Here is an 18,889-nt window from a genome sequence, read left to right as displayed (position 1 = left end):
TTGCTTCAGGTTCATCTGCAAAATGAGCTGGAGAAGGAAATAAAAAATTCCAGGATCTTTGACCAAAAAAAAAAGTAGTCAGATTCAGACACAATTGAAATTATTAAAAATAACAAAATATTTGTTGAGGGAATATCTTGCTTTTCTATTTGTATTTCTAATGCTTATCTTTAACAGTTGTCATAGAGGAAATGTTTTTTTTTAATTTCCCATTCATTTATTCACCAGCTTAATATACAACACAGCAGAATATTGCATAAGCTATCAGATATGCTTAATTCATGCTTAATTTTGTTTCTTCTTTTATGAGAAAATCTTTCCTGGGTATGTTGGAAGACTGTATCAGGAAACAACTGAAGTTGGAAAATGTCAATATTTATTTTTAAATAAATGAAAACAAAACAGATTTTAAAAAATTTTAATTGAAAAAATATGCAGAGTCTAATTATACAGTCAAGTAATAATCAGCAAATATTCGTTGATTAGAGCACTAGGTTAGGAGTTAAGTGAGCAAATCTTCATTCTTTTCCATGTGCTACCACAGTCCAGAAAACAGGAGTCAATTGATTGGTAGAGCAAGAAGGCAACACCTGTCTCCAATATACCTGAAAAAAGCATTTGCTTTTATTCCTCCTCTGAGGCTGCTATAAAAGCAGTGATAGCCTAGATTTCTTGACCAATGTTCCTAAACTCATTGTTGCAATGTAGAACGACTCCATCAAAGGGAAAGAACTGGCAGGAACTCTGTATGACAGAACAATAAAGATCTGGGGAGTCTAGTTAGATGGGTAGTTTATTCTGTGTTAATGTTGCTCTGTGTTACATGTATTTTCCCTGAGGAGAGTTGTGCTGTGGGCTGTGTTGTAAACTGCTTCAGGTTAGGGCTCAGTATGCATTAAAGCACTTGGGCAATGGGAGGAGGCTGTATCACTAGGTTAGCAATTCCCGTGTGTCAGACAATACCATCTGTGTTCTTCTGAAGTTCCCTTGGGCTCCCTGTACTAGCTCATGGGACTTTTGTAAGCAAAGGTTTGGATATCCTGACTCTTATCACAGACTATGCCTTTACTAGATGGGTTACAAATGTAAATCCAAAGTCACAAAGAAATCTTGGGGAAGGAGTGTATAGAAAATCTACAAAAATCCATCTTGATTCCTAGTCAAATAACTCAACCTATTCCTTATTGACAGTGGGTTAACTAGTGATTCCTTGTACATAAGTGGTAGCATATTATGTACCTACTTAAAGGTACTTAGATGAATATCACTAGACTAGCTTTTCAGAAACTCAAGGAATAGATTAGTCAGCTCAACAACAATATTTCTTATTGAACCGAAACTTTTATCATCCAACAATCATTTTACAAGGCACTTACTCACTTGAGTAAGTCCTCTCATTTGATTTTTAGCTTCCTCCTTTATAAATGGAGATTTGGATTAGGTGATCTCTAAAGTTCCTTTTAAGCTTCTAGACTTCCCTCTGGTAATTATTTCCTATTTATTCTGTATATATTTGTTTTCATGTTGCCTCCCCTTCCCTCACCATTAGATTGTAAGTCCCCCAGGGCAGGAAATAGTTTTTGCCTCTTTTTGTATTCCCAGAGTTTAGCACCATGTCTGGAATATAGTGAGTGTTTAAATAAATATGTATAGATTGATGAGATAGTCATCTTTTGAAGGTTATGTAATAAGCAAGCCAAAGTTAGAACTGCCATTATTCCAGAATATACACTCCAAATTACTAGTTTCTCAATAATGTACACTTATATATTTCAGTTTTACAAAGTAATTTAGAGACATTATCTCATTTGATCCTTATAATAACCTTGAGGTAAGTAGTACAAATATTATCCACATTATATAGCTGAGTAGACTGAGGCCAGAAAGGCTAATTACAATGTGTAATGGAACATGAAGGATTTGTAGACAGAAAGATCTTGGTTCAAACTTTGCCTCTCAATACTAGCTATATGACTATGGACAATTTGATTAACCTCTCTGATCATAGTTATATTTATAAAATGGGTGTAATAATAATACCTACATCATCTACCTCACAGGATTGTTGTGAGAATCAAATAAGATCATATATTCAAACTTTGAAGTGTAAATATTGGTTGTTTTTTATTGTGTCTAACTCAAAGTCTACAAACTGATAACAGACGGAAAACTCAAAATTTGGATTCTCTGGCTCCAGTCCAGTGACTTTGCCAGGGTCTCACAATTAGCAAAGTTTAATCGTTTTTGTGAGTAAGCTCCTGTAACTTTGTTATATATTATGTATTTATTATGGTAATTTAGACATATAACCCCTTTGATAGTGAGAATTGTTTTATCCTTTGTTTTTGTATCCTTAGCCCTTGCACAGTAAATGAATGCTTGTCAGTTCATTGATTCAAAATATCAACCAAAAACCCGACCCCTGCTTCAGAGAGGAGAGTACAATCTATACTAAACCATACTATTTCGTAAGAAATGGCTCAGAGAGAGCCTAGAGTTATAGGAATCAGCTCATTCGTGGGCAAATCTCCTGAACTCTTCTCAAAATTCATTTGAAATGGACATAGTCAGGTAATGAGCATCTCTTGCTGCCTGAAATCATCAGAGGAGACTAGGACCAACCCAGGAGGTAGCAAACTCTTGTCTTCTCATACTGTTCCCAAACAGGCAATTCCCTTCCCAAATAGGCAATTCATTAACCAAGGAATAAAAATTAAACTCTGGTGCCTTTTCTCTTAAGGAACAGAGATAACAGAGGCTTGCCCTCCAAAATGTCTTGCCGTGGGTTCTGAAGGAAGTTGTTGCCCAGACCAGAAGGTCTATAGATGGGAGCCAAATATCAGTACAGGCTAGTTGAGTGTTATTTTCACTCAATCCTTCCTAATTAGCCCTCAAGGATCTTAGTTTGGATGACTTTGTAAAGAGAGAGATGCCCTGGCAGCGAGTGACCTAATAGGGGATGGAAGTAGGAGCTTGGATCTGGAGATTTGTCATTACCCATTGGGAGAGCTTGGGCAAGGAGAGAAACTCTATTTCTTTACAAGAGTTCAGCACATGGTTTCTGACAAGAGCTTCAGTGACTTGAATTATGTACCAAAGATAGTTTTGATCAATGACAGTCACTTATACTTATTAGGAAATTCAGTTTGGTCTGTAGGACAAAATACCATACAAATAGCCAAAAAAAAACAAAACCAACATGCCATCTGTCTTAGGATCAGTACTAAGTATTGGTTCCAAGGCAGAAGTGCGATAAGGGCTAGGCAATTGGGGTTAAGTGACTTGCCCAGGATCACACAACTAGTAAGTATCTGAAGCCATATTTTAACCAGGATCTCCCATCTTTCATATCTGGCTCTCTATCCACTGAGCCACATATATGCTCCCAGTAAATAGCCATTTAATCACTAAGTAGCCTCAGTTGTTCTATATCTGCAGATAAATAGCATATGTTAAATGTCACATCCTACAAGAGGCCTTTCTTAATTCCCACACTTAGTACTACTTTGAAATTTCCTCTGTTTACACAGTAGAAATTTCATGTGTAATTAGCTGAGGACTCTTGCTTCCCGTAAAAAAATGTAAACTCTTTGAGGGACAAGAAAATTTCCCTTCTAGCATTTGTAATTTCAGAATTCAGTAAATGTTTATTGAATTAAATCGAATTTTTCTGGTAAGGAGACTGAAGCATTCATATGTCACTATAGACAAAGGCAGGAAGAAGAATTCGCCAAAAAGTTGAGAGCTTTGCATGAGAACCCTGTGTCCTTTCAATAGCCTTGTTTAACTTCCTAGGAGGTTGGGAGTAGAGATGATGGGAATGTGGGTGGAGGGAGGTACATACTGGGCTACTATTCTGTCTTGTTTTAGTTAAATTACTTATTCTTCTTCCGAGGACATATACGTGCCCGAGTTCTTGAAATTTAATTGTAAAGCACCTTGAATTTCCCTAGGCTTCCTGTAAAGGAAGTGACCTCTTATTACTTTCCTGCCTTAGCTTAGGGATGCTTGTATTAAAGATTTCTAGTCTCTTATGAGTTGTAAGTGACTCCTGCTGGAACCCTGATTAAAATTCAATATATATCAAATACCTCACCCTGAGTTCTAAGAAAGCTACTTGAAGACCTGGAAAACTAGAGAGAGAATTAGAGAGGCTACATGCATGGTGTCTTGTAGCCCCAAGAGCCCAAGGTTCTAAAGAGCCTCTGCCATTTCAGTGCTTAGAGCACTGGACCTTGGGTCAGGAAGACCTGAGTTCAAACTGAGCTTTAGACACTTACTAACTGTATGACGTGGAGAATCACTTAGCTTCTTTTTATCTTAGTTTCCTCAATTATAATAAAACCAACCTTCCAGGATTATTGTGAGGATCAAATGAGATAATATTTGTAAAGTGCTTAATTAACACAGTGCCTGACACATAGTAAACACTTCATTCATTTATCAGAAAAGTGCTATAGATTGGAATAAGCCAAAAAATATGACAGTGAATAAATGAACTATTTAAATGAGAGCAAGATGGGATATTGCTCAACCAACAGAAGCCCCAATGTCACCCCAAGGGAAATTCTCTGAAGTCTCGAAGGAGGCAAGCCAGAAATCTAGTCTGTTGAGGAGTCAACTTCCCCAGCGTGTTCAGAGTGTTTTTTCCTCTCCCCACCTTTCTCTCTCAGCAGAGAATCTAGAACTGTGCCATCTAACAGTGATGCCCCTGGCTCAAATGTCCACTTACTAAGGTCTCTTTTGAAAAGGAATGATGAATGAACTTCCCCTACATAAAGCTCTTCTACCCACTGACACAAGTGGGATGATGTCAGCATTCTCTCCAACAATTAGGAATTATTCAGTCATTTGGTCTTGTCTGACTCTTTGTGACCCCATGGACCATTCTGTTCACTGGGTTTTCCTGGCAAAGATCCTGGAGTGGGTTACAGCCCACAGCACAGCTCTCCTCAGGGAATACACATACAACATTAACACAGAGTAAACCACCCATAGTAGCACCTCCAATGGATTAAGGCAAACGGAGGTTAGGTGACTTGCCCAGGGTCACAAAATATTTTGTCAGTAGTGACCACTAGGGTGAACTACTGAGACAAGTCTGGAGAGTTATAATGAACTGCATACACATACTTACATGCATACATACATATATATATATATATATATATATATTTAAGTAAAAAAATTGTAAGGATAGAGCAGGCCTTGTTGGTAGCACATTACAAGTAATTATGTTCATACATTTTTAAATTGTATTTACAGTTGTTTTTTGCCATCATTCAAGATTAGTAGGTTTAGAAAATTATTAATAAAAGTGAGATTCTCTATTTCTGTTGTATAGCATATGCATATTACTAATGTCAATCCTGAAAAACCTCTGGGAACTAGAGAACATACTTATACTTATTTACATACTTACATCATACTTATTTTACATAATTACAACATACTTACATTTTACATATGAGGCAACTAAGATTCAGAAAGTTTAATTGATTCTCCTAGGATCATAAAGTGGGTCGTAGTAACACAGACTTTAATCCTCAGTTTTACGAATTATTTAATTAGGGGCTTTCCAAGTTAAGTGGGGGAGAGAGAACAGGTACAATTTCCTGAATTCATAAAAAGAGGTTGTGTGACTCCTCCCAGATGTCTATAAACAATCAAAGGAGCATTGAAACAATAACCGATTGATCACTATGGAGCCAGTGTTCAGATAAAACATATGGGTTGCTGGAGATGTACAATAGTGAGAAAAACTTTTTGCATTCATCTTTGGATCTGTCTGCGTTTCTGGGCAACAGAACCTACAATCAGCGTTGTGTTGAAGATGTGGCACATGGGCAGAGCCGGCACTCAGGGAGCTGCTCTGTTCCCCCTCTTCCCAACACACAAGGACATTTTTTTTTGCATGGCTCACCCCTCTGTCCAACTGCCCTAAGCAAGCACTTTCTCCCTCAACTCTCTCTGGTAATCTGGGTGTTCACAGCCAGCTTGTGTTTGCCCTCTGGGCACTCAAAAGCAGAAAAGGTTCACCAAGGAGGATTGCTTAAGGATCTCTTAAACTGCAGAGACAGGTGGACCTGTTTTCAAGCCATGCAAGGCTAGGTGCAAACAATACAATAAAATTTTCTCCCAATTCCTGCAATTAAATAAAATTTTCTGTCAAAACAAAATTTGGACTAGGTCCATAACCAAATAGAAAGGAAACTGGACTTGTACCAGTATTGGGTCACAAGATGGAATCAGTGTGGTTCACTCAGTTCCCATAATTAACTGCTTACTGTCCTAATCCCCTCAATTCCTTTAGAACAATAATATTATTGTTATAATTATTGTAATAATTAGAATCAATAATAACAGAAACACCTCCCTACATTAATGGGGTCTTTGTTGCCCCTGAACCGAGCAGTGTCTAGAACATAGTAGGTGATTAATAAATGTTTGCTGATTTTTAAAAAATGCTAAGAGACTTGGGGATGGCTCCTCTGGCACATACTGCTTAGGTGATACTAGGTGAATTACTTAACCTCTTAAACGCCCTTGGCAATTCTTTAAAATTCTAGATGGCAGAATCATTGGCATCTTGCATTAATAGAGGGAATTTGTACACCAGAAGTTTCCCTGCACCAACAAAATCACAAGTCAATTAGTAAATTAGTAAACCAATAAGCATTCGTTAAGATCCTAGTCAAAAAGAAATGAAAAACAAAAACTAAACAAAAATCCAAAGTGAGTTAGTTACCTATTAGGAAATATAATGGCTAAGTTGTTGAGTAGTAGTAGTAAATTCTCTGGCTCATTTCTACTCACCAGATCAAGGAACACTGCAGAAATAGGATGCTTGACTTTCATTAAGGCATTCAATAAATTAACTCATGACATTACTACTATCACTTCTAAAATTATGTCAAGAGCCTGATTTGGGGGCAGGAATATAAGTTTATTGATTATATCAGGTATATTGGTTGGGCCATTGTCATAACCGATAGTGATAGGTCTCTGTAGCTCGCTCAGGACCAGGGATGGCCCTAGCTAGATCAAGCAGCTTAATAAATAGATTTTTAAGAGCTCATTATTCAGCCCCCTCTTGTATATCCCAAGACATCTTTACTTGGTGGTAGCTAATTAAGAGATGGTCCATCAGACCCTCAGCCCTTCCCCAAACTTACAAGTGAAGTTTTGCAGGTACACTGGAAAAAACCCTTCTCTCCTTCATTTATTAAGCAAATCCTATTTAAAAAAAAAAAGGAAAAATATTCCTTGGGATTTCCAAGGACAAAGAAAATGCAAAAAGCAGCAGAGTAGAGATAATGTCTCTGACTCAGATCCCAGACACAGGAATAAACAGTAATTGTCCCTAATATATAGGAATTAACACAATTTTTGAAAAATAAATTCTCACACTGTGCAAAATATGGAGAGATCTGAACTAGTAAGCAGAGAAAAGGTTCACAGTTGTTTCCCTAATAGATCAATATCAAGGAGGATTGGGGAGAAGGTTCTCATCCCATATAGAATGACTCTGTTTTTAGCCCTGTTTTGTTCAACATTTTCATCAATGACTTGAATACTGTTATAATAACCTCCTATCAGATCTGCAAATTACATGAAGTGATAGAGATAGACAATAACTTTGGGCATAACTGATAGAGATTGATTTAACTGAGTAAAAGGAAAACTGAGTAACAATTAGAACTATGACAAAATAGAATGTCTAGATCCACTGGGAACTGCCCTCTGGTTACACCGATCTTTCTTGCTCCTCTACAAGATGGTCTAAAGAATCTGGAACATGCCTTCCATTTCCAACATTCTGTGATTCCTTCACCAGCAATCCATTTTCCTGACCACAGAGGGTCACAGAAGGCTCCACATTTCTGAGATACAGCAGGTGGCAGCACCAGATCACAAGTCTTTTTCCTTGCAAGGAACACAATGAAATAAAATTCCCCTCTCTCCTGTTGTCAGGCAGGTAGCTAGTGTTTTCCTCTATTTGATTTGGGATCCTGAACCATGTGTTTCTTCTTCCTATTATTTTGTCACCCACAGAGGAGCAACAATACAACTGAAAAGGTCAAATAGAGAATGCTGTAGAATGAAGGCAGGAAATGTTTCTCTGAAAATTTATCTGCTTCTTCCTCCTGCCTGCATTACTTTGCCTCATCATAATATAGCTCTTGGTACGTTTTAGAATGTGATCTTCTTCCAGTGGAAAGCCATGACTACATAAGAAATATGGATTTCTGCCAAATTAAGGTGCTTCTTTGCATTATTACTTGAGTCTAGAGCTGGAAGCAATCTTAAAGGTATTTTAACCCAAAGCCCTCATTTTATAGATAAGGAAACTGAGGCTCAAAGAGTTAGGTGACTTGACAGAGCATGGATTCAAACACAGTTCACATCATTCTTAAATTCAATGACAAATGTCATGGTACTTTCCTCTGAGCCATCAGAGAGAGACAGACACAGAGACAGAGACAGAAAGCATGTTTCAGGTTGGCTAATGGTTATACCACAGAGAAAATTATTATAGCAGTAGGCTTTCAAATGAATGTTGGAAAGCAGCTTCCCTGACCAAGAAGCTACTTTAGAAGTTTCATCCTGAGATTTTCAACTGAGAAAAAGGTCTTTCTTCCCCAAATGGTGACTTTTTATGGCATTACTGAGCTTACATATCTCTAATTTCCTACCAAATAGAATTAAACTAAAAAGTTTAACTCAGGGGCAGCTAGATAGCTCAGGGGATAAAGATTCAGTCCTACAGACAGGATTTCAAATTTGGCCTCAGATATTCCTAGCTGTGGGACCCTGGGCAAGTCACTTAACCTCAAATGGCACCTTGCCACTCTTCTGCCTCAGAACCAATACTTAGTATTAATTCTAAGACAAAAGGTAAGGATTTTTTTTAAAAGTACTGACCCAAACAATTTGGAAACCTGAGCTTACTCTCATGCCAAGGAAGGGAGAACTATTCAGGCCATTTTAAAGTCTTAGCCATCTGAGTGCACAAGTATTGATAGAGAAGCCTCAGCTTGGGCTCAACTGATTGCAGTTAATGGTTTATCAAAAAAAAAATACAGCTTTTTCCTGCCCTACAGCCAGCAATTTGGATGTCTCCTGTGATTGCCAAGTCAAGTGCCAGCCTTGCTATTTCCCCATACATCTTTTTTTAAATATTTATTTATTTTGTATCCCACGACTTAAAAGAGAAGAGAGACTAGAAAGAGCGGCTTCAGGAACCAGTATGTGGGAATTCAATCCCCAGCTTCCCTACTGGCTCTAACAATTTTATGTTTCAAATCTGGCTATTCCCCAAGTCTGTTTTTTAATGGTAGCTGTCTGTTCAGCAAATAAAGCCTTTAAATCACCTAAAAGGTGCAAATGGCTTCTTTCCTTATCCTTGTGAATCCTCTGCCCCCTTAGTAATCACCATTATCTTAATACCAACATGGGTTTAGAAACAGTTTGTCATCCCCCCTCCTTAGACCTCCTTCCCCCTTCCCAGTTCCACCACTTCATTCCATTTTTAATTCATCAAGAAATAAAGTAGATTATAGTAGCAGGTGTCCCTGAATAGTGTCTTGGAGCAGTAAGGAGCAGGGAGGAACTGGTTAGAGAACATGTTGGTTCTAAATGCTGGGAAGCCTTTGATGAGGATGATTGGAATGGGAAGGGGGTCGGGATAAAAATGGGAATGGTGGTGGTGATGGAGACAGGGATGAGGATGGAAATAAGCGATGGGGATAGGAAGGGTGATTACTCTCAGCTAAAAGATTTCAAGCCACATGATGGAGCAGCAAGAACTCAAGATCTGGGATCATAGGACCGTGGATCTAGAAATCAAAGTGTCTTACTGGGTCAGCTAAGTCCAATCGCCTCATATGATGACGGAGGAAACTGAGAGCTAGAGAGACTTGGCTACTAATCAGCTCTGCTACTTCAACCCTGTATGGCCTGAATCAAGTCACATCACATCTCTGGGCTTCAGTTTCCTCAGCTGTAAAATGAAGGTGTTGGACTAAATGGCCCATTTAAGACCCCTTCTACCTCTAGATAGATGGCTCTGTGACATCTCTGGGCCTCAATTTCTTCATCTATAAAATGAAGGGATTGGATTAGCCAGTTTCTAAAGTCTCTTTGAACTCTAAATCCTAAGGAGCTGGGGAGTTAGGCTCAGAAGCAGCTGTTGTACCTGCCTCCTGTAAATTCTTTTTTTTGTAAAGAGATACAGAATGCTTACTTGCAAGGCTCTCTTGACTGTACCTGTAAATATGCCCAATAATCTATTATCTCAGACCCCTAAAGGGAGAATCACAGAACTATAGAATCCCAGCATTAGAAGACCTCCATTTGAGAATTGTGAAGTAGGTCAGAGGAGAGAATATCACCTACTTCACAGTTTTGCCTCAGGGTGAGTCTGAATAGCAACCAGAAAACATTTGTCTCTACAGTTTCTTCCCTTTTCTTATCTAGCTTCTCTTTATGTTTCTGTTGCCCCCCTCCTTTGAACAAGCCTTCTTTCTGTCCATTTCTTAGAAAAGGGTCTCTAGCTTTGGTCTCCAATTCTCTTCTAGCCACATCCTCCTCACAAAACTCTCTCTCTCTCTCTCACACACACACACACACACACACACACACACACACACACACACACACACACACACACACACACACAACCTGAGTAGCTACTTTTTCTCAGAAAAAGAGTCTGGAATTATTTTGGTAACAATATATTTGGTTCCATAATTGACAGAGAACTAGACTTGGAGTCTTTGACACTTTCTACCTGGCTGACCCTGGGCAAGTCACTTAATCTTCCTCAGCCTCAATTCTCTCTTCTGGAAAAGGGGTATAAGAGCAACTACTAAATAAAGTAATTATGAAGATCAAATGAGGTGACATGTAAGATGCTTTGCAAATCTTAAAATGCTACATAAATGATTATTATGATTGTTATTATTCATGATGTTGCTGTTATTTCCCTTCCCAGGTATTCACACTTTAACAGTGCATTAAAGCAGCCATAGCAGTAGCCCACTAAAGTGCTGGGCTTTGCAATTTGATTCAATTCAATTAAACAAATATTTGATAAATACCAGTTAAATCCAAAGAATACATTGTGGCAGCTTGGGATACAAAGACTGATACAAGATTCCTGTCTAATGGGGTGAAGGATAAATACACAAATCACTCTAAACAAGAGAAGGGAGAATTTTCCAAAGAAGTCCAAATAAAGCACCATGGGAATTTTGAATGAGAACTTACTTTCAAGGGGTGGAGGTGAGAATAAGGACAAAATGGGGTTCATTGAAGGTTTCATAGAAGAGACGATCCTCAGGATGGGTCTTGAAGAAAAGGGATGGATAGCCAAAGATGGAGATTTGGGTAAAATGAAGGGTCTGTTCTGGGTTGGAGTATAATATCAGCAAAGATATTGAGATAGGAAAGGGCAGGATAATTAGGATGTGGAAAATAGTATTATTCAGTTTGGCTAGAATGTAAAAAAAAAAAAGTGAAAGGCCTCGAAATAAAGGTAAACTGGGTTAGATCCAAGATAATGGAAGGGAATGATTGCCCAAATGAGGAATTTATGTTGAATTAAATAAGCACTTGGAAGCAATTGAAGCTTTTAGAATAAAGTGATATGATCCTAGCAGTAGTGCAGAAGATGAGTAGGCAGATGAGTGGTAAGGGCTTGGCAATTAGAGTTAAGTGACTTGCCCAAGTTCACACAGCTAGGATTTGAACCTAGGACCTCCCATCTCCTGACCTGACTCTGAAGGAGCCACTTAGCTGCCCTATAGCCTGACAGTTTTGCAGATGCAACATCTCTTAAATGTCCCCCCTTCTCTCCTCTGATACTGTCACCAGTCTAGCCCAAGCTCTCATTACTTCATGCCTATTAGCCCCAGATGTTTTGACTCTAAGTGGAGTGCTTTTTCTACTCTGCTGCACTGAATGACAGAAATCTCTAGCAACGCAGAGGTTGAGGGACAGGTAGTTTTTTTAAACCACTCCACAAATAGCCATTTACTTAGTTGTAAGGTCAACTCTTATTCAATCAGTTAATAAGCATTTATTAAGCACCAACTTTGTGCCAAACACTTTGCTAATCACTAGGGATAGAAAAGATGGTCCCTACCCTATTCATATCACCTCAATGTTGATTTTAAATTCACTTCATCATAATTACTGTTGTCACTTTGGGCAAGTTGTTTGGACTCTCTAGACATCAGTTCCTCTTCTTTAAAATGAAGGGATTGGACTGAATCTCTTCTGGGATTCCTTTCAGCTCTAGATATATGACCCTACAGCATCTCTGAGCTTCCATTTTCCCATTGACAAAATGGGGAAACAACATTTGCTATTGTGTCATATTTGTAAATACCTTGAGGTCATTGCTTTAACAGGAACTTTCAGAAGCTACAAGTCAAGTAGAATATTTGACTGGCTATATGATCCCAAAGAGGAATCTTAACAAAGATGGGACTGTATTGTCCTAAGAAGAAGCCTGGGGGTAAAAAATTATTTTGCCCACTCTAATAGTGTCAAGAATTCTAGATGAAAGGCTCCTTAATGTAGTGAAAAGAGAATTGGACTCATTCTGAGACTTGGGTTCTAATCCTACTTTTACTGCTGTGTGACTTTGGATGAATCTGGACAAGAGTTTCCTCATCCACAAAATGAGAGATTGGACCAGATGTTACTTAATATCTCTTCTAGTTGAAAAGTTGTATGATTTACTGATTTGTAGTTTCTGTTTAACCACAGTACTTTCCCCAAAACAACCTTTCAGATTGGTCCAGAATGGAATAGGATCAGCCTACTATTGAAGAATAAGTGCTATTTTCCTATTTTATTGAGAGGTCTCACCAGAAAGACCAAAGGACTCTTCTAGGAGTCACTTGGTATCAGCTCCTGAGAGACGATTGTTACTTAAAAAGCAGCAAATTCCATAAATCAGAGCTTGATCTATTGCTTTGTTGATTGTCTAGACTTAAGAAAGTGACAGAAATAATTCTAATAACATAGATTAATCTTAAAAGTATATTTTGCATAATTTTTCTCCCTGGCAGCTGCTGGTTGTTAAATATTTACCAGCACACTTACACCACTGTTGATTTCTAAAGTTCATCCCAAATATAAAGTTTTCTTATTCTGGAGTGAATGACTATTTTCTTTATTAGTGCAGCCTCTACAAAATAAGGGAGTTTTACAGGCCCTCTCTGTGATATCAATTTATTATGTAAATCTATTAAAAAAAACTTAAAATCTCCTAGGTTCTCAATCTATGTGATCTATCAAGGACTAATTTCTAACATTTGTATAACCAGGCTACATTGCTGATTAGAGCTAAATAGTTTTCTTGTCCTTTAAATCTAATCATTATATGAAACTAAAATCTTGTATAATTATAATTCCCAAGATTGGACCTATGGAAGGATTTAGAAAAATGCACCTCTTGGCAAAGAATTGGAAACTGAGGGGATGTCCATCATGATGTTGGGGAATGGCTGAACAAACTGGTATATGTTGGTGATGGAATACTATTGTACTAGTAAAAATGATAATTAGGATGCTTCAGAAACAGATGGAAAAACCTACATGAACTGATGCAGAGTGAAATGAGAAGAACCAGGAGAACATGGTACATAGTAACAGCAGTATTATACGATGATCAACTGTGAAAGACTTAGCTACTCTCAACAATACAATGGTCTAGGACAATTCTGAAGGACTTATGACAAAGACCTCACCTCCAAAGAAAGAATAGTTGGAGTCAGATGCAGGTCAAAGCATAATATCGTTCACATTAGTTTATTATGTCAGGGTTTTGATTTTACATGAGCATTCTCTTACAACGATGACCAATATGGAAGTATGTTTTGCATGATAATACAAATATAAACCAGATCAAATTGCTTACCATCCTCTGAGAGTGGGAAGAAATAGGAGAGAGGGAGAAATTTGGATCTTATAATTATGGAAAACATATGCTGAAAATTGTCATTACATGTAATTGGGAAAATAAAATATCTTTGAATAGAAAAAGAAAAATGCACCTCCCATTCTTCTTTGCAAAGATGGAAGACTATTGGAATAGAATATTGCATATCCTGTCAGACCTGGTGGGTGTTTGGATGGACTAATTGAACTATGTTTTCCTTCTCTCTTTTTAAATTTTTTTTTTTTTTGCCTGGGATGGCTTGCTGAAGGAAGAATAGATTCAGAAGTAAAGGTGGTGTGAAAACAATAGGCATTAATTTTTAAAAAAGATAAAAATAAAAATCTTAATGTTTGTATTATTTTCTTGACATCTTTCAGGGATCCTTTTCACAATGTTGGTGTTTGGACCAGCCTGTGGATTCATCCTTGGCTCCTTCTGTACCAAAATTTATGTCGATGCTGTCTTCATTGACACAAGTAAGGAAAATGTCTTTCCCCTGAATTTCAAGTTGAAAACAATTCTATCTACAGACACTTCTCCACATGTGATAGTCTTTGATCTCTCAAATGTGATAATTTATGCTTCAAATTTTGCATATTTCACCTTGACCTTAAAACCTATCTATGAAATGAAGAGAATTCAACAATTCAGACACATTTCCTTTACTTTTGCTACAAAATGTCTCTCTTCTCATGCTCCTACAAAGACAGCAACTAGATGCATGTCAAAATCAGTACTGGTTCGGTGTTATTACTACACAATTCATATTGTAGATTTACATATTACCCAGCATTGAGGCCTTAACCATATGAAATAAAATGGCATTTATGTCACCTTGTTCAACTCTTTAGGGAATTTAAAAGCTAGTATTTCAGATTTTTTGGAACTATTCACTTTTTTCACTTGGGATCTAGCATACAGAGAATTATTTGGGAGCAAGAGGAAGTCATAGTGGAAGGAGCTGAATTTTTTCACATTTCTAGCTCTACTTTCATTATTACTAAGCCAACTAAGTGATGAGTGTTTTGAAGTTTTTTCTTTGGGTAATTAGTGGATAGATCTCTGGATCCAATCAACACTCTCCATCCTGATAGTATCAACCAAAAGGCAAAGGATGGTCTCTAAAGTGATTTCCAGATTTAAAATTCCATTTTTCTGTGGTCCATGAATATTTCTTCTTTCATCATTAGAGTCTCTGAAAGCAAAATGAGAGAAGCTTTTGTAGCTCCTTCTTTTTGCTATGTCAATCTATTCTGTAGACTAGATCAATAAAGAACTTGAAGCCTCCTGGGTTCTCAATCCATCATCTTTTCAGCAGCACTAAATTTTACTAATTCAACCAAAAGAAGCAAACATGATTTTAAATCCAATCAAGTCACTCTCTGATTCACTCCATTAATCCCACTGCTATATTTACTTAAAGTTAATGATATTCCAAATTTCTGAGATTAAAAAAGTCATGTTCATCATTCTTTATTTAAAGTTCACATATCTGTTACCAGGTGATTGAATGAGGTGTTTTCCACCAGCTGCCCAACACATTTAATCCTATTCAGAGCAAAACAGGAAGAAAAATAAATAATTAGAGTTACAGCTAATACTTTTATTAGTGATCATACAGTCAAAGCTGGAAGGAGCCTTATAGGTGATCTATAAAAGCCAACCCTTTCCATTTATAAATAAGGAAATTGAGAAGTTAAAGCCAGAAATTCAGTAAGTAATAGATAATTTGGATATGAATCCAAATCCATATCCGATGTTCTCCAAGACTGCTTTCTTCTGAGAAAGTTGGACTAGATGGTCTCTAAAATCTTAGTGACCATCTAGTCCAACTTCCTCATTTTACAAAAATAAAGATTTTTTGTTTGTTTTTATTTCGCCCAACAGAACCAGAACTGAATTCCAGGTTTCTTAGCTCCCAGCCCAAGTTTCTTTCCATTTTACTTTATCACCTTTCCAGTGTCTCTGGCTAAAGAATGAGTAGGAAAACCCCACTGATTTCTGGGATAATATGTTTGCTGCTGACTCCCCAGTCTTTGACATGAATTTTGAGCTGGCTTCTCAGCATTATGGGTGTGACTACAAAGGACAGTTACCACTATCTGCCCATAGAGGGCGAAAGAAAATAATGGATTCTCTGGTACATAGTTGTAGCATCCTTTGGGTTTCAGCAATTCATTTTCTTTGTGACTCCCTGCAAATTTGTTTTCTGCCTTCCACTAAATATTGGCTAAATTTTTATGAGTTTCCTCACCTTCTGTCCTGATGCCACCACCCCCTTTGTCTTTAACACAGAGCTCTTCCTCAGGGGGGTAGTCGACAGATATATTTCCTATAAGATAAAAAATAGAAGGGTTATGGAACTGTAACTGCTCCATGAAATACACAGAGATTTATTTTATAACATTTTCCCTGCACAAGGGGGTCATATGAAGATGATTTGGGGAAGTAGGTGCTCCTAAATAATAGCCTATAAACTTTAAGATAATCATAGATTTGTTTTTATTATGACTACTGGTGGTATTGATGCCAGATAATATGAATGGCATTGTTGTAGGAAGAGACGATGATAATAATGACATCATCATCATCATTATTTTCTTCCTCTTGAGCTAAAAGCTATTCTGGCTTCACATATCTTCTTGAATTTGATTAGACAGAAGGCTGCATTTTTCCTACCTTACCATGGTGTCCTCACCCCTTCATTATGTCCATGAAGAATTGTTATAATGTGTTCAACCTGGGCTGGCACATAAGGATGCATGAAATCGGCAGCTGGTACAAAATATGGTTGACTGTTTGCTGAGTAAAGAAGGTCACTGAGATCATCTCCTCCCATTCTTCCATCCTCAGGGGTGACTGCTGCTGCAGAATTTGCTTCTCTTGGATGAATTAACTTATTAATCAGGATCTCGAACCTATCTCTCTTCCTCCTTCCCTTTTTTCCCTTTCAAAAATAAGAAAATCTCATTTTTCCATTTAGGTTTAAAATCTACTTTACAAAACAATTCCTATATCCCATAGCAAATGTATTGCCAACCTCATTAGACAAATAGGTAAATGACCTGGCAGGAAAAAAATATTACCTGGAGAGTTTTCTCTATCATTCACATTCTAGTTCAATTTGATGACTAAATTCATCAATGAGAAAGCAAGGAAGCAAATGTTCCCAATTCACCTGCCATCTGCCCTTCTCATATAGACTCTCAAGTCTCCAGATTGGTTGTTTGGTTGATTGGGGTTAAATTGGATATGTTGCAGCTCCTAATTTTATTCTATTTTTTCAAATCCAAAAATCTGCAAGTCTTGTAGTAGTACTATGAGGTAAGGAAAAGTATCACACAACTGCATAGACAACAAAGTCAATTCAATTCAATGAATAAGAATGTATTAAATGTTTATGTGCTATGCTGTGAGGAACCAAAAACCAAAATGAACAGTCCACTCAGTCAAGGAGTCTGCATTCTATTAAGGTGAGCAACATATGCATAGCTAAATAAATGCAAAGTAATTTATGGTATAGGGTTGCTGACAAATTGAGGTGAAGGGTCAAAAGAAGTTTTATAAAGGAACTGACCATTGAAGGGAGCTAAGGATTCCAAAAGGCAGAGATGAGGATAGGAAGAACTTCAGGCAGAGGGAACTACCTGGGCAAAGACGTGTATGCATTTGCTGGAATGCCATTTACAGGGAGCAGCTAATAAGCAATTTGGGCCAGAACATATACTGTGTGATGTCAAATAATGTGAAAATGGTCTTGAAAGATAAGCTATCAGGGTAGGTAGGTGGCTCAGTGGATTGAGAGCCAGGTCTAGAGATGAGAGATCCTAGGTTCAAATCTGGCTTCAGATGCTTCCTAGCTGTATGATCTTGGGCAAATCACTTAACCCCATTATTGCCTAGCCCTTACAACTCTTCTGCCTTGGAATCAATATACAATACTGATTCTAAGATGGAAGGTAAGAGAAAGAGAGGAAGGAAGGAAGGAAGGAAGGAAGGAAGGAAGGAAGGAAGGAAGGAGAAAGGAAGGAAGTTATAGACAAGAACTAAGGATGAGCATTTATGGCTGGACTGTGATCATTGCATTGTAGGCAGCCAGATGATAGATAAAGTGTGCTGGACCTCTAATTAGGAAGACCTGAGTTCAAAACTAGCCTTGGGTACTTAATATCTATATGACTCTGGGCAAGTCACATCATCTCTGTCTCCCTCAGTTTCCTTCACTGTAAAATGAGAGTAAGAACACCCATTTCACAAAATTGCTTTGTAGATAATTGGGATGATATTTGTAAAGTATTTTACTAGCCTTAAAGTACTATATTAATTCCATTTATTATTAGCTAATATAATTATTCATCAATGAAAGTTATACTCACATAGGTAAAATCATAAGTCCACATTAAGTATTGAAGCATCAAAGTTTACCACAAAAGCTGAATCCCATAAGGAAGCATAAACATTATATACCAGCTACTTCTCAGTAAATAAATATGAATATAAGCATATAAAGTTAATAGTTCATTTAATAGTGTTTTGACTCCTGGGAATTTCTGCAGTTTTGTTGCCAATGCTAGAAGACAAGAGAACGGCTCAGCTTGAGAGTAGTGTACCAGAGAATTCTAGGATTTTATGTACTTTGTCCCTTGACATTTCTTACAACTTGGCCCCATAAATATCTCTGTCTTAGAAAGAAAGCACACACAAAGCAAACAGGCCCAATTCAGAAAGCTCCAGGCCTGCTTTTTAGTGGAGCCAAGGCAAGATGATGGAATCTGCTGTTCCAGAGGTCCATCTGCTTACCCCTGATGATAGAGCAGCAAGCGTCTAAGCATCAATTTGAGAAAGAAAGAAAGCAGAAATGAAAAAAAAGGCTGGCATCAAGTGGGGGCTAGATTACATTCTAGAATACTGGCCAAGTTCAATAAAGGGACTGAA

General features: G+C 37.6%; 1 protein-coding gene across 1 annotated transcript in view; it reads left to right on the top strand.

Moving 5' to 3' along the window:
* Window positions 1-18,889, top strand: part of SLCO3A1 (solute carrier organic anion transporter family member 3A1) — a gene marked incomplete at its 5' end in the record, with an annotated part of 288,197 nt that overhangs the window by 201,465 nt on the left and 67,843 nt on the right. The window contains 2 exons of the mRNA XM_044660137.1: window positions 14,332-14,430; window positions 15,679-15,712. Of these exons, the coding sequence (XP_044516072.1) occupies window positions 14,332-14,430; window positions 15,679-15,712 (133 nt within the window). The remainder of the gene's footprint in view (window positions 1-14,331; window positions 14,431-15,678; window positions 15,713-18,889) is intronic.

This window comes from Gracilinanus agilis, chromosome 2, assembly GCF_016433145.1.
Source record: "Gracilinanus agilis isolate LMUSP501 chromosome 2, AgileGrace, whole genome shotgun sequence".
Lineage (NCBI taxonomy): Eukaryota > Metazoa > Chordata > Mammalia > Didelphimorphia > Didelphidae > Gracilinanus > Gracilinanus agilis.
The sequence above is the reverse complement of the archived record's forward strand: the minus strand, read 5'-3'. Positions and strand labels throughout refer to the sequence as shown.